Genomic DNA, 26,126 nt, shown 5'->3' on the forward strand with positions numbered 1-26,126 from the left:
GGGCTCTGGGGGAATTTGGGGGTAATTGGGGGGCTCTGGGGGGAGGGTTGGTGGTTCTGAGGGAGTTTAGGGGATTCTGAGGGGAATTTAGGGGGTTCTGGGGGGGAGTTAGGGGGTTCTAGGGGGGCTTAGGGGATTCGGGGGGGGTTTATGGGATTCTGAGGGCGATTTAGGGGGTTCTGAGCGGGTTTAGGGAGTTATGGAGCAGGATTAGGGGGTCCTGGGGGGGTAGGAGGTTCTGGGGGGGCGGCAGGTGGTTCTTGGGGGGTTCAAGGGGTTCGGGGGGTTAGGGGGCTCTGGGGAGAGTTAGGGGGTTCTGGGAGGGGTTTAGGGGCTTCTGAGGGGGGGGTTGAGGGGTTCTAGAGGGGGTTAGAGGGTTCTGGGGGGGTTTAGGGGATTCTGAGGGAGGTTTAGGGGGTTCTGGGGGGGATTAGGGGGCTCTGCGGGATAGTTAGGGGGTTCTGGGGGGAGTTTAGGGGGTTCTGGAACAGGTTTAGGGGGTTGTGGGGGGGTCAGAGGGTTCTGGGGGGGGTTAGGGGATTCTGGGGGAGGTAGGGGGCTCTGGGGAGGGTTGGGGGGTTCTGGGGGGGGGTTGGAGGGTTCTAGGGGGTGTTCGGGGGGGGTTAGGGGGTTCTAGGAGGGGGTCAGGGGGTTGTGGGGGGGGTCAGGGGCTCGGGGGGGTCCCCACCTCCTCGAAGAGGCGCAGGCTGTAGGTGTTGTCGTCGTCGGCGAAGTAGACCACCCCGCTCTCGCCGGGCGCCCGCGTCTCCCGCAGCCACTGCAGCGCCCGGTTACGCTGCTCGACGCCGCGGGGGCGCAGCCAGGGGGGGTCCCCGGGTTGGCGGCGACGTTCGGGGGGGGTCTCGACGTTCAGGTGGGTGAAGGGTACCCCGCTGCCGGCCAGCAGCCCCCCCACCAGCGCCGTGGGGGCCGCCGCGTCCTCCACCACCACCCAGTGCAGCGCCCGCACGTGCAGCAGCGTCTGCGACAGCCGCACCAGCTCCGCCTTCTGCACCGGCCTGGGGGGGGGGGGAAACAGGGCTGGGGGGGGGGGCTGCTGGGGGTCCTGGGGAGCTGGGGAGGGGTCCTGGGGGGCTGCGGGGGGTCCTGGGGGGCTGGGGATGGGTTCTGAAGGGGCTGCAGGGGATCCTGGGAATCTGCGGGGGGTCCTGGGGGGCTGCAGGGGGGCATAGGAGGGCTGCGGGGGGTCCTGGGGGGCTGGGGAGGGGTCCGGGGGGGGCTGCGGGGGGTCCTGGGGGGCTGGGGAGGGGTCCTGGGGGGCTGCGGGGGGTCCTGGGGGGCTGCGGGGGGTCCTGGGGGGCTGGGGAGGGGTCCTGAGGGGGCTGCGGGGGGTCCTGGGGGGTTGGGGAGGGGTCCTGGGGGGCTGGGGTTGGGTCCTGAGGGGGCTGCGGGGGGTCCTGGGGATCTGTGGGGGTTCCTGGAGGGGTTGTGGGGGGTCCTGGGGGCTGCGGGGGGTCCTGGGGGGGTTGTGGGGGGTCCTGGGGGGCTGCGGGGGCCCGGTGAGGCCAAGGAGGTTTGGGGGGGGGGGGGGGGGGCTCAGATCAAACTGGGGTTGTTGGGGGGAAATGGGTCTGGCGGGGCCAGACCAGGGGGATTGGGGGGGAATTGGGGGGGGGGGTCTCACCTGGCATAGGTGGGGGTCACCACGTAGATGGTGGGCAGGGCCCGGCCCCCCCCCTGCGCCCGGGGCCCCCCCCGGGCCCCCCCACCCCGCAGCTCCGCCAGCAGCCGGTCCCGGTCCCGGTCCCGGCGCCGCTCGGCCCGGAGCTGCTGGGAGCAGTCGCAGGGCTGCCCTGGGGGGGGGAACAGATACGGAGGGGGGGGGGGGTCAGGGACCCCACGGCGGCTCGAGGGGGGGGGCAGGGACCCCCCGAGCTGCCCCCGGGCCCCCCCGGACCCCCCCTCACCGAGCTGCAGCAGGGCGCAGAGCAGCCCCACCAGCGACACCACGAAGTAGACGACGAAAACGTTCTTCAGCTTCACCCTCATGGCAGCGCTGGGGGGGGTCCGGGGGGGTCTCAGGGGGTCCGGGGGGGTCTCAAGGGGGTCCTGAGGTGTCTTGGGGGGTCCAGGGGGGGCCTGGGGGGTCTGGGAGGGTCTCAGAGAGGTCCTGCCCCAGAGCCCCCCAGCACGCTCTGCTCAGGGCCTTTCCCACCCCCCCCCCCCAGTATAACCAGTACCAACCCCCACCCCAGCACCTCCCCAAGTCCCTCCCAGTACATCCCAGTAACCCTCACCAATGTGTTGTGTGTCTCCCATAGCTCCCAGTCACCCCAACAGTCCCTGCAGTCCCCCCAACACACCCCCAGTGCTCCCAGTCCCCCCAGTGCTCCCCCCAGTGTCTCCAACACACCCCCAGTGCTCCCAGTCTCCCCTAAACCCCCCAGCGCTCCCCCCGGTCTCCCAACCCCCCCCCCCCAGTGCTCCCAGTTCCCCCAGTCCCCCCAAAACCCCCCAGCGCTTCCCAGAGTCCCCCAAACACCCGCTCCAGTGCTCCCAGTTCCCCCAGTCCCCCCCAAAACCCCCCAGCGCTTCCCAGAGTCCCCCAAACACCCGCTCCAGTGCTCCCAGTTCCCCCAGTGCTCCCTCCAGTGCCCTCCAACAACCCCCCCAAGTCCTTCCAGTGCCCCCCAGTGCTCCCAGTCCCCCAAAAAACCTCCCAGCGCTTCCCCCAACCCCCCCAGTGCTCCCAGCCCCCCCCAGTGCTCCCCCCCAATCCCTCCAACGCCCCCCCAGCGCTCCCAGTGCCCCCCAAAACCCCCAGCGCTCCCCCAGGCCCCCAAACATCCCTCCCAGTGCCTCCAACGCCCCCCCCCAGTGCTCCCAGTGCTCCCCCCAGTCCCCCAAACACCTCCCCAGTGCTCCCAGTCCCCACAGCAAACGAGTGCGGACGTGGCGCTGTTGCCACGGCGACGGGGCCGAGACTCACCGCGGCGGGGCCGGGGCTGGACGGGGGCCGGGGCTGGACGGGGGCCGGGCCGGGGTCGGGGCCGGGCCCGGGATTGGAACCGGAACCGGGACCGGTTCGGGGCCGCGAAGCCTCCGCCGGACCGGGCCGGGCCGGGCCGGGCAGGCCGGCACTTCCGGTCCGCGCCGCCACTTCCGGCCCGCCCCCACCACGCTCCGGCTGCCACTTCCGGTCGCGGTCCGTCCTGCGGGGTCGGCCGCTACCCGTACCCCAGCTACGGGGTTCCGGTCTGACCCCCTCCCGGGGAACCCCAAAACACCTTTTTTTTTTTTTTCCTGGTTTTATTTGTCTTTTATCAAAACTCCGCGCGGGGCCGCCCCTCCCCCCCGGCCCGCTCAGCCGCGGGAGGGGGGGGGCCCCGCTCTGACCCCCCCCTCCTTGCAGGCCCCATGTGCTGGGAGAGGGGGGAGGATGAGGGGAGGGGGCTCCCCCAAAACCCCAGCGACCCCCGCTCGCTGGGGGGACAAAACGGGGGGGGGGGGGGGGAGGAAGAGCGGGGGGAGGGGAAGGAGTGAGGAAAAAGGGGAGGGGGGTACGGGTGTGGGCAGAAATGGGGGGGGGGGGGGGCACGCAGAGCCTTGGTCCCCATCCCCCACCAGCGCAGCGTCCCCCAGACTTGGGGGGAAGGGGGGGGGGGTGTCAGAGGCAGCGCCCCCTCCCCCCCCCCCCCCCCAGCCCCCCAAACCAACCAGGGGACAAACCCCCGCTACAGCAGCCAAGGGGGCACTGGGGGAGGTCCCTGCCCCCGGGGTGGGGGAGGTCCCGGGGGACTGTTGGGGGGTCCTGGGAGAGGGGGGACCCCCCCCCAGCAGCAGCAGCAGCCCCCCCCCCCTCTGCATTATCGCAGGACGATGGCCCAGTCGTCGCCGATGCGGACCCCCGGCTTGCGCAGGGTGAGGACGGAGGTCTCGGCCTCGTGCTGGAAGTCGAGGCGCGTCTCGGGGCCGTCTGGGGGGGGAGTTGGGGGGGGTTTAGGGGGGTGCATCCAGCCCCAGGACCCCCCCCTCCCTGAGCCCCCCTACTCACCCGCAGGCCGGAGGACGACGGCGGCCGGTTTCCCCGTCCCCAGGATCACCACGCGCTCCAGCCAAGCCGGGGTGTCGAAGGAACCCCGGGGGTCCGCCGAACTGGGGGGAAAGGAGAAATAGGGGGGTCCGGGGGGGGGGTTGGAGGGGGTTTGGGGGGGATTTAGAGGGGGGGGGGTACCTGGCCGTCAGCGTGTTGCCAGCGAAGGTGAACTGCCGGTGCAGGTAACGCGCCTTCGTCTCGTAGTCAAAGCTCTCCCCGTCGTCCAGGAAGAGATCGCCCTCGGCCGTGCCCTGGGGGGGACAAGGGGGGGGTCAGGGGGGGCACCTGGGGAGTTTGGGGGGCTGCGGGGGGGGGGGTCTGCGCTCACCTGGGGGCTGAGGGCCACGTAGAGGGTGAAGGGATCCCCCCGCATGCACTCGGTGGAACGCCGCACCCGCTCCTGCCGCGGCACCACCGTCCCGCCGCGCTGGAACACCGGCACCTACGGTGGAGATGGGGGGGGGACATGGGCCTGGCCCCCCCAACTTCCCAAAACCCGCAGACCCCCCCAGACCCCGCAGAGCCCCCCCCAAAACCCCCCCAGCCCCGTCACCCACGCTGCTCATGGTCACCGGCACGTAGAGCGTCTGGGGCGCGTGGTGCTTCTGGTGCGAGGCCACGTCGTACCAAACCTGGGGGTACCAGAGAGGAATTTGGGGGGGGGGGCTGGACCCCCACAGCCCCCCCCTCAAGCCTACAGACCTGCAGACCCCCTCCCCCCCCCCCAAAAGCTTACCTCTCCCTTGCCGGGCAGGTAGACCTGCACCCCACGGGCGCCCTGCTCCGTCACGGGGTGCACCAGCAGCGCCCTGTCTGCGGAAAAAAAGGGGGGGGGGTCCTGGGTCAGCGCCGGGGTAGGGGGGACCCCGGTAGGGATGGGGGGGACCCCCGATGTGGGTGAGAACACCTCAGGGGTGGGGGTAACCCCCCCCCCCTCACCGATCATGTACTCGTCGTCGATGGCGAAGGTGGCGGCGTCCTCGGGGTGCTCCATCCACAGCGGCCTGCGGGAATTGGGGAGGGGGCGAGGGGGGCGTCAAGGACCTGAAGGAGGATTTTAGGGGGACCCCCAGGGACCCCCGCACCCTCCTCACCTCATAACGGGCAAGCCGTGACGGTGGCTACGGTAAAAAGCGGTGTACCAAAAGGGCAGGAGAGCGTAACGCTGACGGACGGCGGCGCGAATCAACGCCGCGTTCTCCTCCCCGAAAAGCCAGGGCTCGCGTCGCGCCGTGTCCAGGTGGGCGTGGGCGCGGAAAAACGGCTGGAAAGCCCCCGCCTGGTACCACCGAACCAACAGCTCCGCCTCGGGGTTCTTAAAAAAACCCCCCACGTCCGCTATGGGGGGGGGGTAAAGGAGGGGGGGGATTTAGGGGGGGGGATTTAGGGTGACGCCCGGCCCCCCCGCACCCCGACCCCGCGCGCGTCCCGCTCACCGCCGCAGAAGGAGAGCCCGGCCAGCCCGAAGCTCAGGCACATGGGGATGGAAATTTTGAGGTGCTCCCACTCGGCCGTGTTGTCGCCCGTCCACACCGCGCCTACGGGGAAGGGGGCGTCAGGGTGGGGGTACGTAAAACAGGGGGGGGTTTTTTGGTGGGGACCCCCACCCTCACCGTAACGTTGGGAGCCGGCGAAGAAAGCCCGGCTCAGCACGAAGGGTCGGCGCTGCCCGCCCGAGCGCTGGATTTGCCCCTCGGCCGTCGCCATTTGCTGCGGGGAGGGGGGGAAAAAAATTAAAAAAAAAGGGGGTGAGGGACCCCCAGAGTGGGGGGAGGGGGTTCCTGGGGTGGGGGAGGGCGCTCACCACGTAGAGCCCGTAGAGGTTGTGGAGGTCGCGGTGCTCCCAGCCGCCGTGGTGAACCGCGTCCTTGTGCATCGTCACCTCGGGGCCGCTGAAGACCGAGGGCTCGTTCATGTCGTTCCAGGTGAAGAGGGTCTCGGTCGAGCCCTGAAATTGGGGGGGGGCAACGTGAAAGGGGGGGGGAGGGGGGGACAGGAGCTTGGGGGGGACACGAGCGAGAGGGGGAGGTGGTGATTTGAGAGGAGGAGGGCGGCGAGGGGGACGACGGGGGCCACACGCCTGCTGGGGGGGCTGATGGTGATGTTGGGGGGGCCGACGGTGATATTGGGGGGGCCGACGGCGATATTGGGGGGGCCGACGGCGATACTGGGGGGGTTCCTCACCTCGTACTGGTCGTAGGCGAACATGGAAGCCCACCACGCGCGCATCTCGGGGTTGGTGAAGTCGGGGTACGCGGCGGAACCTGGGGATAACGACGGGGTCAATGTGGGGGCCCCCCGCTGGATACCCCCCCCCCCCCCAGACCCCCCCACCCCGCTCACCCGGCCAGCACCAGCCCTCGTAGTCGCCGCCGTCCTTCGTCTTGACGTAGAAACCGCGGGAGCGCAGCTCGTTGTGGACGCGATACCCGCTGTCCACCTTGATGTGGGGGTCCACGATGCTCACCATCTTGGGGGGGGGGACGACACATCAGCACCCGCGGAGGGGGTCCCGCAGCCCCCCACCCTTTACCCCCCCCACCTTGCGTTTCTTCGCGGCCAAACGTTCCAGCATGGCGCGGGGCCGGGGGAATTTGCTGGGGTCCCAGGTGAAATAACGTTTGCCGTCGGCGTGTTCGATGTCCAACCAGAGGACGTCGCAGGGGACGGCGTGTTCCTCGAACCCCCGCTCCACCGCCGCCACGTCCTCCTCGTCGTTGTAATTCCAGCGGCTCTGGTGATAACCCAAGGCGAAAAGGGGGGGCAGCGCCTGGGTACCTGCAAAACGGGGAGGGGGGGGACGACAGCGGAGCTCAGAGCGGGGTCCCCGGCACCCCCTCGTCTCCCCGTTTCGCCACCGTCGCGTACCGGTGAGGGCGGCGTATTGCCCCGTCACGGCGGCGGGCGTCGGACCCAGCAACAAAAAAACATCGACGATGCCGCTCTCCGACATCCAGCGCACGTCGGTCTGCGGCGTTTCGCCCCCGCCCTGCATGTAATCCAGCAGCTTCCCGAAAAGAGTCTGCGGGCGGGGAGGGGGGCATCAGGACCCCCATCGGACCCCCGCCCCCGCCACCCAACCGCCCGCCCCGCACCTTGCCGGCGGTGTTGGAGCTGATATCGACCCAGGTTTCGGCGGCGTTGAGCCAGAAGATGCCGAGGGTGCGGCGGGCGCTGTGCGCCAGCAGGAAAGGGACGGAACCGTAAAGCGCCATGGGGTTGTAGAGCTCGTACTGGAAGACGTCCAGGTTGTAGAGGCGGTAGGGGTCCCCCCCCCTGCGGGAGGGCCAGGCGGGTCAGCGTCACCCCCCCCTCCCCTTCGCAGCGTCACCCCACCCCCCACCCTTCAACTCGCCCTCCCCCGCCGCTCACTCGGTGGTGCGGAGCCGCAGGCTCTCGGCGTGTTCCGGAATTCCGTAGACGTGCTCGAAACCGGGGAGGGAAAAATCCAGCCCCACCGAGGTGGGTCCTGCGGCGGGATGGGGAAGGGGATGAGAACGGGAGCCCCCCCCCCCAAAAACTGGCCCGCATCCCCCCCGCCGCCCCGGGACGGGTTTCACCGTTGGGTTTGGTGTCCGTGTGCGTCTTGAACGTCTCCTCCCAGGAGCCCGGCTCCTCCGTGGCCTCGGCCGTGGCTTCCGTGGGCTGCGGAGCCGGACCCCGTTAGGGATGGGGAGAGAGGGGGGCGCTCCCCCAAAAGAGGGGGGTCCCATCTCCCTGCTGGCCCCCCAGCACCTCGCCCGGAGCCCCCCCTCCCCCCGTAATACCTTCTCGCTCTGATTGCCGGCGTCTTCCGTCCCGGCGGCGGATTCCTCCTGCCCTTCGGCAGCCGCCCCCTCCTCCGCTGGGGGGTCCCCGGGGGTGTCCCTGTGGGCCGGGGGGGGGGGGGCGGGGTGGTTATGGGGTGCCGGGGCACCCCGGTCGCCGCAGGCAGGAGTCACGCACGCAGCGGGTTCGCGGTGGGGGGGACACACGGACGCGGGACACCCCGGCAGGCGCTCACTGGGGTCCCTGAGGGGGGGGGGAGCACCCCGACCACCCCCCCAGCTCGCTCGGGGAGAGGCGGGGGGGGCAGCTCCTCGCTTCTGGGGGGACGACCCCCTCCTCCTCCTCTTCCTCCCTCCCGCCGGGGCCTGCCTGGCCCAGGGAGGGGGAACGGGGACGCTGCCCCGTGGCCGGGGCTCCCGCTGGGGGCCCGGGGGGGGGTGGGGGCAAAGGGGGGGGCAGAGACAGCAGCAGAAGCCATGGATTTACCTATGGAAAAGGGTCTTGATCTTATCCCACAAGCTACCGACCGAGCTACTAACTTTATCCGAGAAACTGGGGCGCGGGCAGGGGGGGAAGCGCAGCCAGAAACAGAAACACAGCGAGAGTCAGTGCGAGGAGCCGCCGGACGGACAGACGGACGCAGCCCGGCCCGGCTCCCCCCTCCCTTCCCCGCGGGCTGCCCTCCCTCTTTTTGGGGGGGGCTCTCAGAGCGCTGCCGTTCCCCCACCCTTCCCTGGGGTTTACCTTCACCGGTGGGGAGCGGGGACAGCCGGGCACCCCAAGGGGGGGTTTAATGGGTGCCCTGGGGTGCGGGGGAACCTTGGGGGGGTGGGGGGGGGCCGGTCCCGCCTGCCCGGCCGCAGAGCCGCCCCCCCCGGCCGTACTCACGAGTCCCGTCGGCGTCGGAGATGCTCGAAGAAGAGGAGGCCGCGGGCGTTGACGCTGCAGAGCAGCTCCCGGCCCTGCAGCAGATCCATACGGAACGGCTTCTCCGTCACCAGCAGCCGGTGCCCCGTGGGACCCAGCGACAGCTCCAGGCTCCCCTCGTCCCGTCCCGTCACCGCCAACCTGCCGGGAAAAGGGGGGTGCTGAAAGCGGCTGCGTTCCCCGTCCCCCCCCCTCCCCTCAACACCCACGCCCGCCCCCCCATCCCCACCCAGCGCTCACCGTTCCACCGGCGGCTCCGCCACCAGCACATCCGGCACCTCGAACCGCGGCCGCGGCGGGTTCAGCTCCTTGATGCGGATGCGGGTGACGTTCCCCTGCAGCCCCCACAGCTCCAGCAGCAGCGGCACCTGCAGCGGCGGGAGGGGACGCGGGTGTCAGCGGGGACACCGCCAGCCCCCCCCACGTCCCTGTGTGTTCCCCCCGCCCCCGCCACCCCCGGGTCCCGTAACGGACCTTGGTGGCTTCGTTAACGAGCTGTAACCTGGCGGCGTCGGGGCCGAGCTGCAGCGACTCCAGGAGGGCTCGGTACGGCGACTGCCCGGGCTGCAGGCCCCGCTGGCGCCTGCGGGGGAGGTCGGGGGGGGGGCTGAGTGCTGCCCCCCACCCCGGTTGCTGCCCGCCACCCCCGGGAACCCCCCCGCCCCGGACCCACCTGCAGAAGCCGCTTTGTTCGCACGTCTTGAAGTTGCTCCGGTCCACGGCCAGGGCGGCCCCGAGGCAAAAGGCCGCCCAGAGCAGCGCCGCCGGCCGCCGCCTGCGGGAGGGGGGAGACGGGGGAGGGTCGGGGCGAAGGGCAAGGCCGCGGCTGCGCCTCCCCGGGGAAGGGGATGGGGGGGGGTGGGGAGGATACCGGGCCCAAGCGGGGAGGGGGAACGGGACAGCGCGGGGGGGACGTGGGGCTGGTGGCGGGGGGCTCGGGCCTGGGGTGTTGGGGGGGCCCGGGCGGCGGGGTTCGGGGGGGGGGGGGGGCGGCCCGGGGGTCCCGCCGGGGGGGGGTGGGGGGGTCCCCAGGGTCCCGCCGGGGGTGGGGGAGGAGTCCGGCCCGTGGGGGGGGGGGAGGGGGGTCCCGGCCGCAGGATCCCCCCGGCGCACGCTCACCGCCCCGGCGCCGCCGCCATCTTGGATCGAGCCTGACCCTTCACCCCGCCCCTGGCCCCACGCCGCCGCGTCCTATTGGCTGCGGGGAGCCCCGCCCTCCAACCCGCCCTCGGACACGCCCCCTCCCCCCCATCCTGCGGGGCGGAGCTCCGGGCCCGCCGGCGCGCGCGCGCTCCCGCCCCGCCCCGGCTCACCTGGTTGCCGGGGAGACCGTAGCCCCGCCCCTCTCCGACCCATGATTTGCGCGCGAGGGGTGAGAGACGGGAGCTCGCGCCAATCAGAGCGCGAGCTAGGGAAGAGGCGGGGACACACCGTGCAAAGGGGGGATGGCAGACCAATGAAAGCGCGGAAAAGCTGAGTGACACATCCGAACGCCCAATCACAACACCTTCCCGGCCCGGGGACCCACCGCCCGCTGAGCGCTTCCCCGGCAACGCCCCGCCCCCGCGGTCATGGCAACCACGGCCCGCCTCTTCCCGGGAGGCGCCAATCAGCAGCCCGCCGCCATGAGTGGCGGTAGGCTTCGGCCAATCAACAGGCGCCGCTCACCCTCATCGGCCCGGCTCCCGTTGAAGCGGCATGCGATCGGGCCAATGGGAACGGAAGCGGCCGAACCGGTCGGGCTGCCAATCAGCGCGGAGGGGCGGGGCGTCGCCAGGCCGCTGCTTTGTGGTGAGTGGGGACGGGGGGGGCGCGGAACCGGGGCGGGCCCCAACGGGGCTGAACGGGCCTGACCGGGCCCCAGCGGGGCTGACCGGGCCTGACGGGGCCCCGCCGGGCCTGACCGGGCCCCGCCGAGCCGGCCCTGCCACCTCCCGACCGGGCCGGGCCCTGGCACCGGCCTCCTGCGGCCCTGTCGGAGGGGCTGACCCCCCCCCCCCGCCCGCCCTCCCTGTCCCCCCGCAGGCCCGGCAGACCCCCGCGGGACACCATGGAGTTCCCCGAGCACAGCCGGCAGCTGCTGCGGGGACTGCGGGAGCAACGGGCCCAGGGTTTCCTCTGCGACTGCACCGTGCTGGTGGGGAGCGCCCCGTTCCCGGCTCACCGCGCCGTCCTGGCCGCCTGCAGCGCCTTCTTCCACATGTGCTACGCCGAGAGGTTGGACAAGGGCGATTTGGTTTGCCTGAACAGCGAGATCGTGACGCCGCCCGCCTTCGGGCTGCTGCTGGAGTTCATGTACGAGGGGCGGCTGGCGCTGGCCGCCACGCCGCTGGAGGACGTGTTGGCGGCCGCCAGCTACCTGCACATGAACGACGTCGTCAAGCTCTGCAAGAAGAAGCTGCAAGCGCGGGTACCGGCCGAGGCCGATAGCACCAAGCGGGAGGAAGATGCCCCCGGCAGCCCCCCGTTACCTCCCGTCGCCCCCCAGCAGCATCCGCCCAGCCCCGGGGCACCCCTCCTGGCCCTCCCCGGCCCGGCCCCCCAGGCTGGGGGTGGCGAGGAGCCCGGTGTGCTCCCCCCCGAGCCGCCGGTGCCCCGCGTAGACGTGGCCGACACCACGCAGCCCGGCATGGAGGGTGACTGGCCCCGCGCCGCCCCCCCGGAGCTCCCCCTCCCCAGCCCCAGCAGCTCGACGGAGGCCGCTCCCCGCGCCGCCTTCCCCGGGGGCGAGCTGCCCGCCCCGGGGGGGCTCTGCGCTGGGCCCTGGGCACCTGCCACCCCGGGGGGGCTGCTCCCTGCCGCCGTCAAGGTGGAGGCCATCGTCATCTCCGACGAGGAGCCCGAAGCGGGCGCCCGCCGCCCCGCCGGCCTCTTCCCCGGGCCGTCCCGTGCCCCACGGCCCGCGGCCTTCGGGGAGGCCTCGGGGGAGCCGCTGCCCTTCGGGCTGCCGGCGCTGCGGGAGCCGCTGTTCCTGCCGCCGCTGGAGGGGCGCGGGGGCTTCGGGCTCTTCGCCGAGGAGGCTCCGACCTGCCCCACCTGCGGGAAAACCTTCTCCTGCTCCTACACCCTGCGCCGCCACGCCACCGTGCACACGCGGGAGCGTCCCTACGAGTGCCGCCATTGCCTGCGCAGCTACACCCAGTCCGGGGACCTCTACCGCCACATCCGCAAGGCCCACAGCCACGGGCCGCCCACCCGCGGCGGCGCCCACGCCGACCACGACCGCGACTGCGACAACCCGCCCTAAGCGGGGACGGCGGGGCCGGCGGGCGGCAGGACCCGGGGGCGCCGGGGAGGCGGAGCCCTGGGGCTGGGGGCGGGGCTCTGCGGCGGGGGGCGGAGCCCAGGGGTTGGGGGCGGAGCCCCGCGGCGGGGGGGCGGAGCGGGTGTACGGCAGTCACGTGGGACCGTGAGGGAATAAAGAGCCGCTGGAAACGGGCAGCGGGTGGTCCCTGGGGGGGCGGAGCCTGAGGCCACGCCCACGCGCCGCCACCATTGGCTCTCGCGCCGTCCAATGGGCGAGCGGCGCCGGCAGCGCACCTGCCCTGGCAGAGCGCATGCGCCCCGTGGCGGCGCGGTCAATGTAGCGCCCCCTGGCGGAGCGGAGGAGCTCGGGCACCCCCCCCCCAGTCCCGTCCCAGTCTGAACTGGGCCGAATCCCAGTCCGTCCCCGTCCCCCTCCCCTTCAACCCAGTCCTAGTCCCCTTCAACCCAGTCCCAGTCCTGGCACACACCAGACCCGCCACTTGGTCCCACCCCGCTCCCTTCCAGTCCCCTCCCAGTCTGTCCCAGTGCCCTCCCAGTCTGTCCCAGTGCCCTCCCAGTCCAGGCACACCAAGGCTTAAAGCACTTTAATCACAAAAATAGAGCTCTGTGCGGTGGCACCTATAAAAAGGGGGGTCCGGAGGGATGGAGGGGGGGATCCGGGGCGGGCGCCCCGCGCCCGGGTCAGGAGCAGGCAGGGGGGGCCCCCGGGCGGGGGGCACAGGCCGGGCCCCCCCCAAAGAAGGTGGGTTCGGTGAGGGGGTGCAGGAGGAGGAGGAAGAGGAGGACCCCCAGCAGGTAACAGGGCAGCAGAGCCCGACGTCGGGGGTGTTCCAGAGCCGCCCCCACCGCCGGGAACCCCATGGAGTTGCAGAAGGAGTGACACAGCACCGGGCCGGCCAGGTGGCCTGCGGGACAGACGGACGGACGGACGGACGGAGCGGGGTCGGCGCAGCTGAACCCCCCCCCCGCCATCGCCCTGGCCCCCCCCCCGCTGCCCCCAGCCCGCGCCCCACCTGTCCTGAGGAAGATGAAGGCCGTGTAGGCGCCGAAGACGGCCGTGTAGGAGAACTGGAAAGCTGCGGGAGGGAGGGGGGGGGCGGTTGGGGAGGGGGGGAGCACCCCCATGTCCTCCCCCCCCCCCCCCGCTGCTCCAGGCATCCCATGTCCCCCCCCCCCCCCGACAACCCATATTCCCCCTGGACACCCCACCCCCCCCAGCACTCCACATCCCCCCCCAGACACCCCACCCCCCAGACACCCCACACCCCCCGCTAGACACCCCACACCCCCCCCAGACACCCCATATGTCCCTTAAGCACCCTATGCCCCCCCCCCCGGCACCCTACACACCCCCTCCCCACGCTGTATCCCCCCTGGGCACCCCACACTGCCCCAAACACTCCATACCCCCCCCCTCCAGCACCCTGAGGCCCCCCTGGACACCCCATAACCCCCCCCCCAAGAATCCTGTATCCCCCCGGGCAGCTCACACTGCCCCAGACACCCCAAATTTCCCCCCAAAGCCCCCTCCCAGACACCCCAAATATCCCCTAAGCACCCTCCACCGCACCACCACCCACTTTGGGCACCCCAAATCCCCCTGGGCACCCCACCCTTGCCCGAAACCCTCCATATCCCCCCCTCCCCAGCACCCTGAGCCCCCCCCGCAGGGCACCCCGTAGCCCCCCCACCCACTCCGGTACCTGCCGACATGAAGATGCTGCCGACGGAGCCCTGCCGGAACCGGAGCTGCTCGATAACGTGGTGGAAATGGGCTGGGGGGGGGGAGAAAGGGGCCGTGAGGGTGGGTTTGGGGGTACAGGGGGGTCCCCAAGGGGGGGGTCTGCACGCACCCACGCCGAAGAAGAGGGGGCAGGCGAGGACGGCGGGGCCGGGGCCGGTGCAGGGGACCAGCATGGGCAACATGCAGGCGCGGAAAACCAGTTCCTCCGTCAGCGGGGCCACCACCTGGTTCCGCAGCCAGCGCACGTCGCCCAGGCAGAGCGCCCAGAAACGGGGGTCTGCGGGAGAAAGAGGGGGGGCACAGGGGGCACAGGCGTACCCCAAAACCTGCCGCCGCTGACCCCAAAACCCGCTGCCCCCCCGCTTGGGGTCTCCCGACCCAACAGATCCCTCCCAAAAAACAACCTACGCCACTGCTAAACTCAACGCACCCCATTAAGCCACCGCCCCCCAAAAGCCGCCGCCATGTGCCTTTACCCAACCCCCCAAAATCCACCGCAGCCCCCCCAAAGCCCCCACCCCGTTATCCACCCCCCTGCTTGGGACCCCTTAACCCAACCCCCCAAAATCCGCTGCAGACCCCCCAAAACCCCCACCCCGTTATCCACCCCCCTGCTTGGGATGCCTTAACCCAACCCCCCAAAATCTGCTGCAGCCCCCCCAAAGCCCCCACCCCGTTATCCATCCCCCTGCTTGGGACCCCTTACCCAACCCCCCCAGCCCCTGACCCCCCCCAGCCGTGTCCCCCCCCTTACCGAAAGCCACCCTGAGGCCATCGAGCCAGCGCCAGGGACAGTCCATGGAGAGCTGGATGAGGGGCCCCAGGAAGAGGATCTGGGGGTTCAGGGGGGTTCAGGGGGGGTCGGGGGGGCCGTGCCCACCCCCCCAGCCCCACACCTACCATGGTGAGCAGCAGCGGCAGGAGCGTGGCCGGCACCAGCCCCTCCAGGCGCAGCCCCAGCAGCGCCGGCAGTGGGGTGTCCGGCTGCGGGGAGGAGAAAAGGGGGGGGTCAGCACCGCTCTGGGGGGGTGTGTCATCCCCGGCCCCCCCAAAATCGCCCCCCCCAACCTCACCTTGATGCCCGTCAGCTCCTTCCAGAGCCAGACGAAGGCCGGGGAGAGCCCCGAGACCACCAGGACGCTGGTGAAGCGCCGCTTGATGACGGATGGGTGGTCCCTGCGGCCGAGGGGGGTCAGCGTGGGGAGGGGGGGGCTGCCCCCGACAGCGCCCCCCACCCCACAGACACTAAGGAGCTCCCCCGGGACCCCACAACCCCCCAATACCCTGGAGACCCCCTCCCAATACACCCCAGACCCCCCAGGTACCTTATAAACCCCGCCAGGACCCCCCATTCTTTCCCCAGGTACCCTATAGACCCCCCAGACCCCTCAGACCTCCCACAGGTACCCTACAGACCCCCCCAAGCACCCCCCAAGTACCCTATAGACCCCCCAGACCTCCCACAGGTACCCTACAGACCCCCCCAGGTACCCTACACACCCCCCCAGACCTCTCCCAGGTATTCTATCGACCCCCAGACCCCCCTGTGGGTACCCTATAGACCCCCCAGATCTCCCCCAGGTGCCTACAGACCCCCCCAGGTACCCTATAGACCCCCCAGACCTCCCACAGGTGCCTACAGATCCCCCCAGGTACCCTATAGACTCTTCAGACCCCTCGTGGGTACCCTATAGACCCCCCAGACCTCCCACAGGTGCCCTACAGACCCCCCCCGCCCTCTCCCAGGTACCCTATAGACCCCCCTAAACCCCCCAGGTGCCCTATAGACCCCCCCAGACCCCCCCCACCTCCCCCAGGTGCCCTATAGATCCCCCCAAACCCCCCAGACCTCCCCCAGGTGCCCTATAGACCCCCGCCAGACCCCCCCCACCTCCCCCAGGTGCCCTATAGACCCCCCCAAACCCCCCAGACCTCCCCCAGGTGCCCTATAGACCCCCCCCCAGACCCCCCCCACCTCCCCCAGGTGCCCTATAGACCCCCCCCAAACCCCCCAGACCTCCCCCAGGTGCCCTACAGACCGCCCCCAGACCCCCCCGCCCTCCCCCAGGTGCCCTATAGACCCCCCCCAGACCCCCCCGCCCTCCCCCAGGTGCCCCCCAGCCCCCCCAAGAAGCCCCCATGCCCCCCGGAGCTGCCCCCCCACCCCCGTACCGCGGCAGGGGGCTGCCCCAGACGTAGAGGCTGCCCACGTAGGAGCAGGCCAGGCTGAGGCAGGCCAGCACGGCGGCCCAGCACGGCCCGGGGCCGGCGGCGGGGGCCGGGCCCGCTCCCGGTGCCGCTCCCGGTGCCGCTCCCGGTGCCGGCCCGGCGCGACCCGGCGCGGCCGCGGCCCAGGACGAGCCGCCCGCGGCCTCCGACACCGCCATGGCGCCGCGGGGCGGGGCCAGGGGCGGGGCCAGGCACCGCGGGGCGGGGCCGGGCGCCTGGAGCCCAAGCGCCGCGGGGCGGGGACGGGGCGGGGCCAGGTGCTACAGGGCGGGGCCAGGTGCTGCGGGGCGGGACCAGGCGCCGCGGGGTGGGGTCAGGAGTGGGGCGTGGCGCGGGGCGTGGCGAGGCGCCGCGGGGCGGGGCCGGGAGCGGAGGGCGGGGCGGGGCGGTGGGAACTGGGTGGGAAACTGAGGCGGTGGGGTACTGGGATGGGGGGACTGGGACCGGCTGGGGGAACTGGGATCATCTGGGAGAACTGGGACCAATGCGGGGAACCGGGATTGACTGGTAGAACTGGGACCGACAGGGGAACAGGGACTGGCTGGGGGAACTGGGATCATCTGGGAGAACTGGGACCAACTGGGAGAACTGGGACTGACTGGGAGAACTGGGATCATCTGGGAGAACTGGGACCGTTGGGGGGAACCGGGACTGACTGGTAGAACTGGGACCAACTGGGGGAACTGGGACCGACTGGGGGGGAACTGGGACTGACTGGGAGAACTGCGACTGACTGAGGGGAACTGAGACTGACTAGGAGAACTGGGATCATCTGGGAGAACTGGGACTGACTGGGAGAACTGGGATCATCTGGGAGAACTGGGACCGTTGGGGGGAACCGGGACTGACTGGTAGAACTGGGACCAACTGGGGGAACTGGGACCGACTGGGGGGGAACTGGGACTGACTGGGAGAACTGTGACTGACTGAGGGGAACTGAGACTGACTAGGAGAACTGGGATCATCTGGGAGAACTGGGACTGACTGGGAGAACTGGGATCATCTGGGAGAACTGGGACCAACGGGGGGAACCAAGACTGATTGGTAGAACTGGGACCAACTGGGGGAACTGGGACCAACTGGGAAAACTGGGACTGACCAGGGGAACTGGGATCATCTGGAAGAACTGGGACCAGCTGCGGGAACCAATACCAACTGGGGGAACTGGGACTGATTGGAAGAACTGGGCTGAGGGTGCCAGTCCCGGGGGCTGTCAGAACCAGCCTGGGACCAAAGTGAACTGGGTGAACTGGGCCGGCACGGGGACACGTCCCTCAGGCCGTCCACTCGGCCAGGCCGGCCACCTCCCGCAGCCACACCTGCGGGACCAGGGGGGGGTTAAGGGGGGGCTAAAGTGGGGGGGGGCCACCCCTGGGGACCCCCCCGGTGACAGCCCACCTGCCCCTCGCTGCTCTGGGGACACGCGCCCTCCTCCTCCTGCCGTCCCCTCCGCACACGGGGACCCTCCGACGGGGACCCTGGGGGGGGGAAAAGGGACCGTGAGGGGACGGGGGGGGCAAAGGGACCCCCCCACCCCCCCGGCTCGTCCCTCACCCCCCGGGGCGCCGGGGGTCTCGCAGGAGGCGCGGGGCAGCAGGCGCCGGTGGGTGACTTCGGCCAAGCGCCGCCGGGCGGCCGCCACCAACGCCGGGGTGTCCTCGACCTGCGGGGACGCGGGGAACGGTGGGGGGGTGAGGACCCCCCCCCCCCCCCCCCAACTTTCGGGGTCCCCCCGCACCGCCCCGGCACCTCCATGGCGCGCAGGCAGGCCCGGCGGAAGCGGGCGCTGGTGCTGCCGGCCACCACCGCCGTCACCGCGTCCAGCACGATGGGCAGGGACCGCGCCAGCCGCTCCTGGGCCTGCGGGGCGGGATGGGTGGGGGGCTGGGGGGCTCAGGGTGCTCTGGTGAGCCCCCCCCAGCCCACCCAGCCGGCACCCACCTCGTGCCGGCGGCGCAGCCCCTCCAGCGCGGGGTGGAGGAGGGCGCGGAGGCCGCGGGCCAGCGCCGCGCGGCTGCTCAGCAGCGTCTGGTCCAGGTGGGCCAGCAGCAGCCGGCGGGCGCCTGGGGAGGGGGGTCGTCACCACGGGGGGGAGGGGGGGGGACAGCTGGGGACACCCCCAGGGGTCAGGGGCGTCCCTGGACCATGGGGACACCCCCAGAGCGTGGGGACACCCCGAGAACGCGGGGACAACCCCAGACCGTGGAGACATCCCCAGACTGTGGAGACACCCCTAGAGCGCAGGGACACCCCCACACCATGGGGACACCCCCAGACCATGGGGACACCCCTAGAACACAGGGACACCCCCCGGCTGCGGGGACACCCCCAGGGGGCAGGGACATCCCCAGACTGTGGGGACACCCCCAAACCACGGGGACATCCCCAGACCATGGGGACCCCCCCCAGCCACAGAGACACCCCTGGACCGTGGAGACACCCTTGGACCATGAGAACACCCCTAGAACACAGGGTCACCCCCAGACCACGGGGACACCCCAACAGGGACATCCTTGGACCACGGGGACACCCCTAGAATGCAGGGTCACCCCCAGACCAGGAGGACACCCTCCCAACTACAGACACCCCCAGACCACAGGGACACCCCCAGACCGAGGGACACCCCCAGACCATGGGGACACCCCAGATTTTGGGGATACCCCCCAACCACAGGGACGCTCCTGCACCACAGGGACACCCCTGGACCATGGGGACACCCCCAGACCACGGGGACACCCCCAGACCACGGGGACATCCCCAGACCATGGGGACCCCCCCCCCCCCAGCCACAGAGACACCCCTGGACCGTGAAGACACCCTTGGAGCATGAGGACACCCCTAGAACACAGGGTCACCCCCAGACCAGGGGGACCCCCCACCCAACTACAGAGACACCCCTGGACCATGGGGACACCCCCAGACCACGGGGACACCCCCAGACCATGGGGACACCCCAACAGGGACATCCTTGGACCACGGGGACACCCCTAGAATGCAGGGTCACCCCCAGACCAGGAGGACACCCTCCCAACTACAGACACCCCCAGACCACAGGGACACCCCCAGACCGAGGGACACCCCCAGACCATGGGGACACCCCCGAACCATGGGGACATCCCACATTTTGGGGATACCCCCCAACCACAGGGACGCTCCTGCACCACAGGGACACCCCTGGACCACGGGGACACCCCCGGACCACGGGGACACCCCCCGCCCCACGCACCGGCGTCGTACACCTGGAAGGGATCCTCATGGCGGAGGAAGAGGAAGAGCAGGAGGGTCTGGGGGTGACGGTCCCCATCCGGGGCGCCCGCTCCGTGCCGCACCGCGTAGGTGACATCGGGGGTCACCAGCTCTGCGGGGACAAGACGGGGTGCTGGGGGTGCTGCCGCTGACGGGACCCCCCCCCGCCACCCCCGAGCCCACCCCCCCCCGCACCTTCCTCGCCCTCCAGCTGGGCGCGGGGGGCCGCGGTGAAGCCGAATCGTTCCCAGTCCGCCAGCCAGGATGGATCCTGGAAAAGCCGCGGCGGCGGCGGCGTGGCCGGCAAACCCGCCGGGTCGTAGAGGAACAAGTGGCCACGGTCAAGGACAACGGCCTGGCCCAATGCGGGGACCCCCCCGAGCCCCCCCCCAGCCCCCCAGCCCCCCCGGGATATGGCGACGGCGGCGAGGCGGGTGGGCAGGTTGGGGACCGGGCGGAGGCAGGGGCAGAACGCGGCCGCGGGGAGGACGCTGAGCTCCCCCCCCAGCCCCGCGGCGGCGGCGGGGGGGGGGACGCGCAGCCGGATGGGGGTCCCCAGCGTGGGGTGGATCCTGCTGCAGGGGGGGGCACCCCCGGGGTCTGCCGGCCTGGGGGGTGGGGGGGATGGGGGAGGTGGGTGCTGTGCCCAGCCGGCCCCCCGGGACGCCCAGCACCCCGGGGACAGAGGGGCCACGCTGAACCCCAGGCACCCCGTCCCCCTCCCGCTGACCCCCCGGGCACCCCGTCCCTCTCCCGCTGACCCCCCAGGCACCCCGTCCCCGTCCCACTGACCCCCAGGCACCCCATCCCCCTCCCGCTGACCCCCCAGGCACCCCGTCCCCGTCCCACTGACCCCCAGGCACCCCGTCCCCCTCCCGCTGACCCCCCGGGCACCCCGTCCCCGTCCCGCTGACCCCCAGGCACCCCGTCCCCCTCCCGCTGACCCCCCCGGGCACCCCGTCCCCCTCCCGCTGACCCCCCCAGGCACCCCGTCCCCGTCCCGCTGACCCCCCAGGCACCCCGTCCCCCTCCCGCTGACCCCCCCGGGCACCCCGTCCCCCTCCCACTGACCCCCCCAGGCACCCCGTCCCCGTCCCACTGACCCCCAGGCACCCCGTCCCCCTCCCGCTGACCCCCCCGGGCACCCCGTCCCCCTCCCGCTGACCCCCCCAGGCACCCCGTCCCTGTCCCACTGACCCCCAGGCACCCCGTCCCCCTCCCGCTGACCCCCCCGGGCACCCCGTCCCCGTCCCGCTGACCCCCCGGGCACCCCATCCCCCTCCCGCTGACCCCAAGCCACCCCCTCCGTGTCCTGGTGACCCCAAGCCCCCCGTGTCCCTATCCCCGTCCCTGTCTCGTCCCTGTCCCTGTCCCCATCCAGTCCCCATCCCGTCCTTGTCCCCATCCTGGTCCCTATCTTGTCCCCGTCCCCGTCCTGTCCCTGTCCCCATCCCCATCCCGTCCCCATCCCCGTCCCCGTCCCGTCCTTGTCCCCATCCTGTCCCCGTCCCTGTCCCCATCCCGTCCCCATCCCCATCCCGTCCCCGTCCCCGTCCCATCCTTGTCCCCATCCCATCCCCATCCCCGTCCCCGTCCCGTCCCTGTCCCCATCCTGTCCCCGTCCCTGTTCCCGTCCCGTCCCCATCCCCGACCCCGTCCCGTCCTTGTCCCCATCCTGTCCCCATCCCTGTCCCTGTCCCGTCCCCATCCCCATCCCGTCCCCATCCCCGTCCCCGTCCCGTCCTTGTCCCCATCCTGTCCCCATCCCTGTCCCTGTCCCGTCCCCATCCCCATCCCGTCCCCATCCCCGTCCCCGTCCCGTCCCTGTCCCCATCCTGTCCCCGTCCCGTCCCTGTCCCCATCCTGTCCCCGTCCCTGTCCCCATCCTGTCCCCGTCCCGTCCCTGTCCCCATCCTGTCCCCGTCCCGTCCCTGTCCCGTCCCTGTCCCCGTCCCCGTCCCGGCGCTGCCCTACGGTGCAAAGTGCCGGCTCTGGACCCGCAGCCGCGCCCCCGCCAGCGCCCCGGCGCTCTCCCGCCTGCGGGACCCAGGGACGGGGCTGGCACCGGGCTGGGACCCCCCCGCGTCCCCGGCCCCTGACCCTTGTCCCCATCCCCGAGAGGCGTGGGGTGTCCCCAGGGTGTGGGGTGTCTGTGGGGTAGGGGTGTCCCTGGGGTGGGGGGTGTCCCCAGAATGGGGGGGTCTCTGGGGTGGGGGTGTCCCCAGGGTGTGGGGGGGTCCCCAGGGTGGGGGGGTCCCAGGACAGGGTGTCCCCAGGGTGGGGGGGTGTCCCCAGGGCGGGGGTGCCCCCAGGGTGGGGGGGTCCCCAGGGTGGGGGTGTCCCTGGGCAAGGGACATCCGCAGAGTGGGGGTGTCCCAGGACAGGGTGTCCCCAGGGTGGGGGGGTGTCCCCAGGGCGGGGGTGCCCCCAGGGTGGGGGTGTCCCCGGGGGCTCACCCGTAGGTGTGCGAGGCCACGGCGCCGTTCACGCTGACGCAGAAGTGAAACTCCACCTGGGGGGGGAGGTGGGGGTCGGCGTGGGGACCCCCCCCCCAGGGGTGCACCCCGGTGTCCCCCCCGTCCCCGCCGCGGTGACGGTACCTCGGGGTGCACCACGCTGCTCCTGTGCAGGAACCGCCGCAGCGCGGCACAGGCGGGTGACAGCGCGCCGGGGGGGGGGCTGAGCTGGGGGGAGCGGGGAGGGGGCTGGGGGGGGGGCACCCTGATGCCCCCCACAAACGGGACCCCCGAGTGGGCAGACCCAGTGAGGGGGGTGTCCTGCTTGTTCTCACTGGTTTGGGCACCAGCCCAGCCCCACAAAGGGACTGGGACCAGTTTGGGGGTCCAGCCCAACCCCACCAAGGGACTGGGACCAGTTTGGGGGTCCAGCCCAACCCCACCAAGGGACTGGAACCAGTCTGGGGACAAGCCCAGCCCCACCAAGGGACTGGGACCGGTTTAGGGGACCAACCCAGCCCTGCCAAGGGACTGGGATCAGTTTGGGGGTCCAGCCCAACCCCACAAAGGGACTGGGACCAGTTTGGGGTCTAGCCCAACCCCACAAAGGGACTGGGACCAGTTTGGGGGTCCAGCCCAGCCCATCAGGGGATTGGGACCAGTTTGGAGACCAGCCCAGCCCCGCCAAGGGACTGGGACCAGTTTGGGGACCAACCCAGCCCCGCCAAGGGACTGGGACCAGTTTGGGGGCCCAGCCCATCCCCACCAAGGGACTGGGACCAGTTTGGGGGGAAAGCCCAACCCCACCAAGGGATGGGGACCAGTTTGGGGGACCAACCCCGCCTTGCCAAGGGACTGGGACCAGTTTGGGGGACCAATCCAACCCTGCAAAGGGACTGGGACCAGTCTGGGGGCCCAGCCCACCCCCCTCAGCCCCGGTGTGGGTTTTGGGGCACCCCCCGCCCCCCGGTGACCCCGTTCTGCCGTCCCCCCCCACCGAATCCAGGCCGCCCCGGCTATATTTATCCACCCGCCCTACTTGCGGCGGGGGCCGGTGCTCCCGGGGGGCCCCCGGCCCCAATTCCCCCCCCCCCAAGGTCACCCCAGGACGTGGGGAAGGAGGGCGGTTGCGGGGGGGGGGGGTGCCAGGGGCCCCCCCATCCTCACCTGGAAGGCCGAACGCAGCCGGGCTCGGTGCAGGATCCGGCCGCAACACGGGGCGGGGGCGCGGGGGACCCCCGGCAGCTCCAGCACCCCCGGGGTGGCTGGGGGGGGGGGTGCAGAGTGAGGACCCCCGGGTGGGTGGGGGGCCGCGGCGGGGGTCTGGGGACGTCTCCTACCTCCCCGCAGCACCTCGGCGCCGACATCGCGGCTGAGCTCCCCGGCGGCCGCCACTGCGGGGACAGGGGGGTGTTGGGGTCCCCTCAGCCCCCCCCCCCGGCCCCCCCCCGGCCCCCCCACGCACCGGTGATGGTACAGCGGAGCCGGCCGGTGTCCCCCGCGTCCCCCTCCGCCGTCACGGCCACCAGCAGGGACCCCCGCCTCGGCTCCCCGCTGTCGGGGGGCCACAGGCCCAGGAGGAGCCGCTCCAGCACCTGCGGGCACAGGAGGCGGTGGAGGGGACCCCCCCTGGACCCCCCATCCTCCCCAGGGACCCCCCCAAGACCCCTCCCCATCCTTCCTAGGGACCCCTCAACTTTCCAAGGACCCCCCATCATCTCTAGTGACCCCAGACCCCCCCAGAGACCCTCCAAGACCCCCCCATCCTCCCTAGTGATCCCTGAGGCCCCTAGAGACCCCCCCAGAGACCCCCCCCCCAGACCCCCCATCCTCCCTAGGGACTCCTGGCCCCCTCGGGGCCTCCCCAAGACCCCCCCAGAGACGCCCCCATCCTCCCTAGGGACTCCTGACCCCCCCCGAGACCCCCCAAGACCCCCCCATCCTCCCGAGACCCCCCTGATCCTGACACCCCCCCCCCCCCGGGCCCCCTTCCCGCACCGCGCGCACGGGTTCGTCCGCCATGTCACGACAAGGCCCCCCCCCCCCCCCCCCCCTTCCCGCCAGCGCCCCCTGGCGGCGCGGAGGAAAGGGGCACCAGCGACCCCCTCCAGGGAGGGGCGAGTCGCCATGGCAACGGGCGGGGCCGTCGGAGCCGTCGTCATGGCAACCGCCCCTCCCCCCCCCTCCCCGGCGGGCCCCAGGCGGAGGCGCGGGTTGCCATGGCGACGGGAGGGGGTACGTACGGGGGGATGCGGGGCAGCCCCCCCCACACCAGGTGCCGGTGCCCCCTCCCCCCGCTGGCCCCGCCCCCTCGGTGCCGCTCTGGCCCCGCCCCCGCCCCGCCCCTCCCGGCCGCGCCGCCGCGGGTGTGATGAGCTGCCGCGGCCTCAGCCCGCTCCGCCACCGCAGCGCGCAGGTAGGACCGGGCCGGGGCGGCGGGGCGGGGGGGACACACACCGGGAGGGACCCCCCCGAGCCCCGATCCCGCACCGGCCCCGCATCCCCCCCCCCCCCGCCGCGGGGTCTTCCCCCCGCTCCCGCATCCCCCCGGCCCCGCATCCCCTCCTCCCTCCGCGGGGTCTCCCCCGCCGGTCCCGCACCCCCCCGGTCCCGCATCCCCCGCCGGTCCCGCACCCCCCCCGGTCCCGCATCCCCCCCCCGTTCCCTCCCGGCACTGCGGCAGCCGCTCCGCACCCCGCCGCACCGGCCAGGGCCCCCCCCCGCCCCCGCTTTGTCCCGGGGTCCCGCCGGCGCTGCGGGGCCTTGCTGCGGGGACCCCCCCCCCAGCCCCCGCGCCAGACACGCGTGTTTGTGTCCGGCGCCCCGCGTGTCCCCGCGCACACGCGTGCCCAGCCCCCCCCGCCCCCCCCAGGGGCCCGGCGCGGGGGGGCCCGGCCGCTGATCCCCCCACTAAGAGCATTAGCTGCCGGCCGGCGCGGCGCGGGGGGGGCCGGGACCCCACGGGGGGGAGGGACGGGGACGGGACCCCCCCCCGCGGACGAGCATGGGGACCCCCACGGGGACTGGACCCCCCCCCCCGGCACGAGGATGGGGACCCCCACGGGGACGGGAGCCCCCCCCGGCACGAGGACGGGGCCCCCCCCGGGGATGGGCGGGGGGGTCTTGAGGAGTCCCTGGCGGGGGGTCAGGGGTCCCCAGAGAGGATTGGGGGGATCTTGGGGGGTCTCTGGGGGGTCTCAGGGGTCCCTAGGAAGGACTGGGGGGGTCTTGGGTGCTCAGGGGTCCCTAAGGAGGATGGGGGGGGTCTCTGTGTGCTCAGGGGTCCCTAGGGAGGATGGGGGGGGGTCTTTGGGGGTCAGGGGTCCCTAGGGAGGATGGGGGGGGGCTCTGGGTGCTCAGGGGTCCCTAAGGAGGATGGGGGGGGTCTCTGGGTGCTCAGGGGTCCCCAGGGAGGATGGGGGGGGTCTTGGGGGGCTCAGGGGTCCCTAGGGAGGATGGGGGGGTCTCTGGGTGCTCAGGGGTCCCTAGGGAGGATGGGGGGTGTCTCTGGGTGCTCAGGGGTCCCTAGGGAGGATGGGGGGGTCTCTGGGTGCTCGGGGGTCCCTAGGGAGGATGGGGGGGTCTCCGGGTGCTCAGGGGTCCCTAGGGAGGGTGGGGGGGGTCTCCGGGTGCTCAGGGGTCCCTAGGGAGGATGGGGGGGGGTCTCTGGGGGCTCAGGGGTCCCTAGGGAGGATGGGGGGGTCACTGGGGGCTCAGGGGTCCCTACGGAGGATGGGGGGGGTCTCTGGGTGCTCAGGGGTCCCTAGGGAGGATGGGGGGGTCTCTGGGGGCTCAGGGGTCCCCAGGGAGGATGGGGGGGGTCTTGGGGGGCTCAGGGGTCCCTACGGAATACGGGGGGGGTTTGGAGGGGTCCTTGGGTGCTCAGGGGTCCCTAGGAAGGATGGGGGGGTCCCTCCTGGGTTAAGTGGGTCCCTCACAGGTTGGGGGGGTCCCTCACAGGTTGGGGAGTCCCTCCTGGTTTGGGGGGGGTCCCTCACAGCCTGAGGGGGGGTGGGCCATGGTGTGGGGGGGGCCCACAGGTCCCTGGGGAGATGGAGGGGGGGGCTCCTTGCACCTGCCCTGCACCGTCCCCCTCCGTGTGTCCCCTGTGGGGACTGCACCTGGTGACAGGACCCCCCCACCGGTGACAGGACCCCCCTCCCCAGTGGCAAGACCCCCCCCAAGTGACAGGACACACCCCCCTCCCCGGTGACAGGGCCCCCACCGTGGTGACAGGGCCCCCCTCCCAGTGACAGGCTCCTCCCTCCCAGTGGCAGGACCCCCCCTCGCAGTGGCAGGACCCCCCCGTGACAGGATCCCCCCCACCGACAGGACCCCCCCCAGTGACAGGACCCCCCTGCCTGTGACAGGACCCCCCCCCCCTCGTGACAGGACCCCCCCCAGTGACAGGACCCCCCCCCCAGTGACAGGA

At 72.3% G+C, this 26,126-nt stretch overlaps 4 protein-coding genes across 9 annotated transcripts; 1 reads left to right on the plus strand and 3 right to left on the minus strand.

Annotated features, from left to right (window-relative positions):
- Positions 1–649: 649 nt before the first annotated feature.
- B3GAT3 (beta-1,3-glucuronyltransferase 3) lies at positions 650–3,108 on the minus strand. Its single transcript, XM_075135213.1, has 4 exons — positions 2,951–3,108; positions 1,929–2,109; positions 1,646–1,814; positions 650–1,019 (listed from the first exon to the last, which is right to left on the minus strand). Exons 2-4 carry the CDS (start codon positions 2,008–2,010, stop codon positions 665–667), a joined length of 606 nt encoding a protein of 201 aa, XP_074991314.1. The 5' UTR covers positions 2,011–2,109; positions 2,951–3,108; the 3' UTR covers positions 650–664.
- Positions 3,109–3,249: 141 nt separating this feature from the next.
- On the minus strand, positions 3,250–11,005 carry GANAB (glucosidase II alpha subunit). Of its 6 annotated transcripts, none has more exons than XM_075135203.1 (25): positions 10,917–11,005; positions 9,426–9,527; positions 9,227–9,335; positions 8,993–9,120; positions 8,714–8,893; positions 8,312–8,377; positions 7,825–7,924; positions 7,618–7,702; positions 7,430–7,526; positions 7,153–7,333; positions 6,926–7,079; positions 6,600–6,835; positions 6,401–6,527; positions 6,242–6,321; positions 5,862–6,005; positions 5,671–5,767; positions 5,494–5,595; positions 5,152–5,395; positions 4,997–5,061; positions 4,794–4,870; positions 4,615–4,689; positions 4,386–4,499; positions 4,196–4,308; positions 4,016–4,116; positions 3,250–3,937 (listed from the first exon to the last, which is right to left on the minus strand). In XM_075135203.1, exons 1-25 carry the CDS (start codon positions 10,952–10,954, stop codon positions 3,828–3,830), a joined length of 2,925 nt encoding a protein of 974 aa, XP_074991304.1. In that variant the 5' UTR covers positions 10,955–11,005; the 3' UTR covers positions 3,250–3,827. The 6 variants fall into 6 exon arrangements, with proteins under 6 accessions (XP_074991304.1, XP_074991305.1, XP_074991306.1 ...); XM_075135204.1 differs by lacking the exon at positions 10,917–11,005 and adding an exon at positions 9,872–9,940; XM_075135205.1 differs by lacking the exon at positions 8,312–8,377.
- ZBTB3 (zinc finger and BTB domain containing 3) lies at positions 10,058–12,450 on the plus strand. Its single transcript, XM_075135210.1, has 2 exons — positions 10,058–10,543; positions 10,778–12,450. Exon 2 carries the CDS (start codon positions 10,803–10,805, stop codon positions 11,997–11,999), a length of 1,197 nt encoding a protein of 398 aa, XP_074991311.1. The 5' UTR covers positions 10,058–10,543; positions 10,778–10,802; the 3' UTR covers positions 12,000–12,450.
- Positions 12,451–12,588: 138 nt separating this feature from the next.
- Positions 12,589–16,153, minus strand: RCE1 (Ras converting CAAX endopeptidase 1). The gene is made up of 8 exons (XM_075135212.1): positions 15,936–16,153; positions 14,837–14,939; positions 14,664–14,747; positions 14,518–14,596; positions 13,873–14,040; positions 13,723–13,794; positions 13,033–13,095; positions 12,589–12,924 (listed from the first exon to the last, which is right to left on the minus strand). Exons 1-8 carry the CDS (start codon positions 16,148–16,150, stop codon positions 12,701–12,703), a joined length of 1,008 nt encoding a protein of 335 aa, XP_074991313.1. The 5' UTR covers positions 16,151–16,153; the 3' UTR covers positions 12,589–12,700.
- Positions 16,154–26,126: the final 9,973 nt, after the last annotated feature.

The sequence above is a fragment of the Calonectris borealis genome, chromosome 37 (assembly GCF_964195595.1).
Source record: "Calonectris borealis chromosome 37, bCalBor7.hap1.2, whole genome shotgun sequence".
Lineage (NCBI taxonomy): Eukaryota > Metazoa > Chordata > Aves > Procellariiformes > Procellariidae > Calonectris > Calonectris borealis.

Coding starts and splice junctions, on each gene's coding strand:
- GANAB (XM_075135203.1), bottom strand. CDS start 10,954: ATGTGGAAGAAGGCGCTGCAGGCGGCCAGGACGGCGCG. Junction 5,396..5,493: donor CGGGCTCTCCTTCTGCGGCG/GTGAGCGGGACG, acceptor CCCCCCCCATAG/CGGACGTGGGGGGTTTTTTT. Junction 3,938..4,015: donor CGTCGTCCTCCGGCCTGCGG/GTGAGTAGGGGG, acceptor CTCCCCCCCCAG/ACGGCCCCGAGACGCGCCTC.
- ZBTB3 (XM_075135210.1), top strand. CDS start 10,803: ATGGAGTTCCCCGAGCACAGCCGGCAGCTGCTGCGGGGACTGCGGGAG.
- B3GAT3 (XM_075135213.1), bottom strand. CDS start 2,010: ATGAGGGTGAAGCTGAAGAACGTTTTCGTCGTCTACTTCGTGGTGTCG. Junction 1,815..1,928: donor CTGCGCCCTGCTGCAGCTCG/GTGAGGGGGGGT, acceptor TCCCCCCCCCAG/GGCAGCCCTGCGACTGCTCC. Junction 1,020..1,645: donor GTGACCCCCACCTATGCCAG/GTGAGACCCCCC, acceptor CCCCCCCCCCAG/GCCGGTGCAGAAGGCGGAGC.
- RCE1 (XM_075135212.1), bottom strand. CDS start 16,150: ATGGCGGTGTCGGAGGCCGCGGGCGGCTCGTCCTGGGCCGCGGCCGCG. Junction 14,940..15,935: donor TGGGGCAGCCCCCTGCCGCG/GTACGGGGGTGG, acceptor CCTCGGCCGCAG/GGACCACCCATCCGTCATCA. Junction 14,041..14,517: donor TGGCCTCAGGGTGGCTTTCG/GTAAGGGGGGGG, acceptor TTTCTCCCGCAG/ACCCCCGTTTCTGGGCGCTC.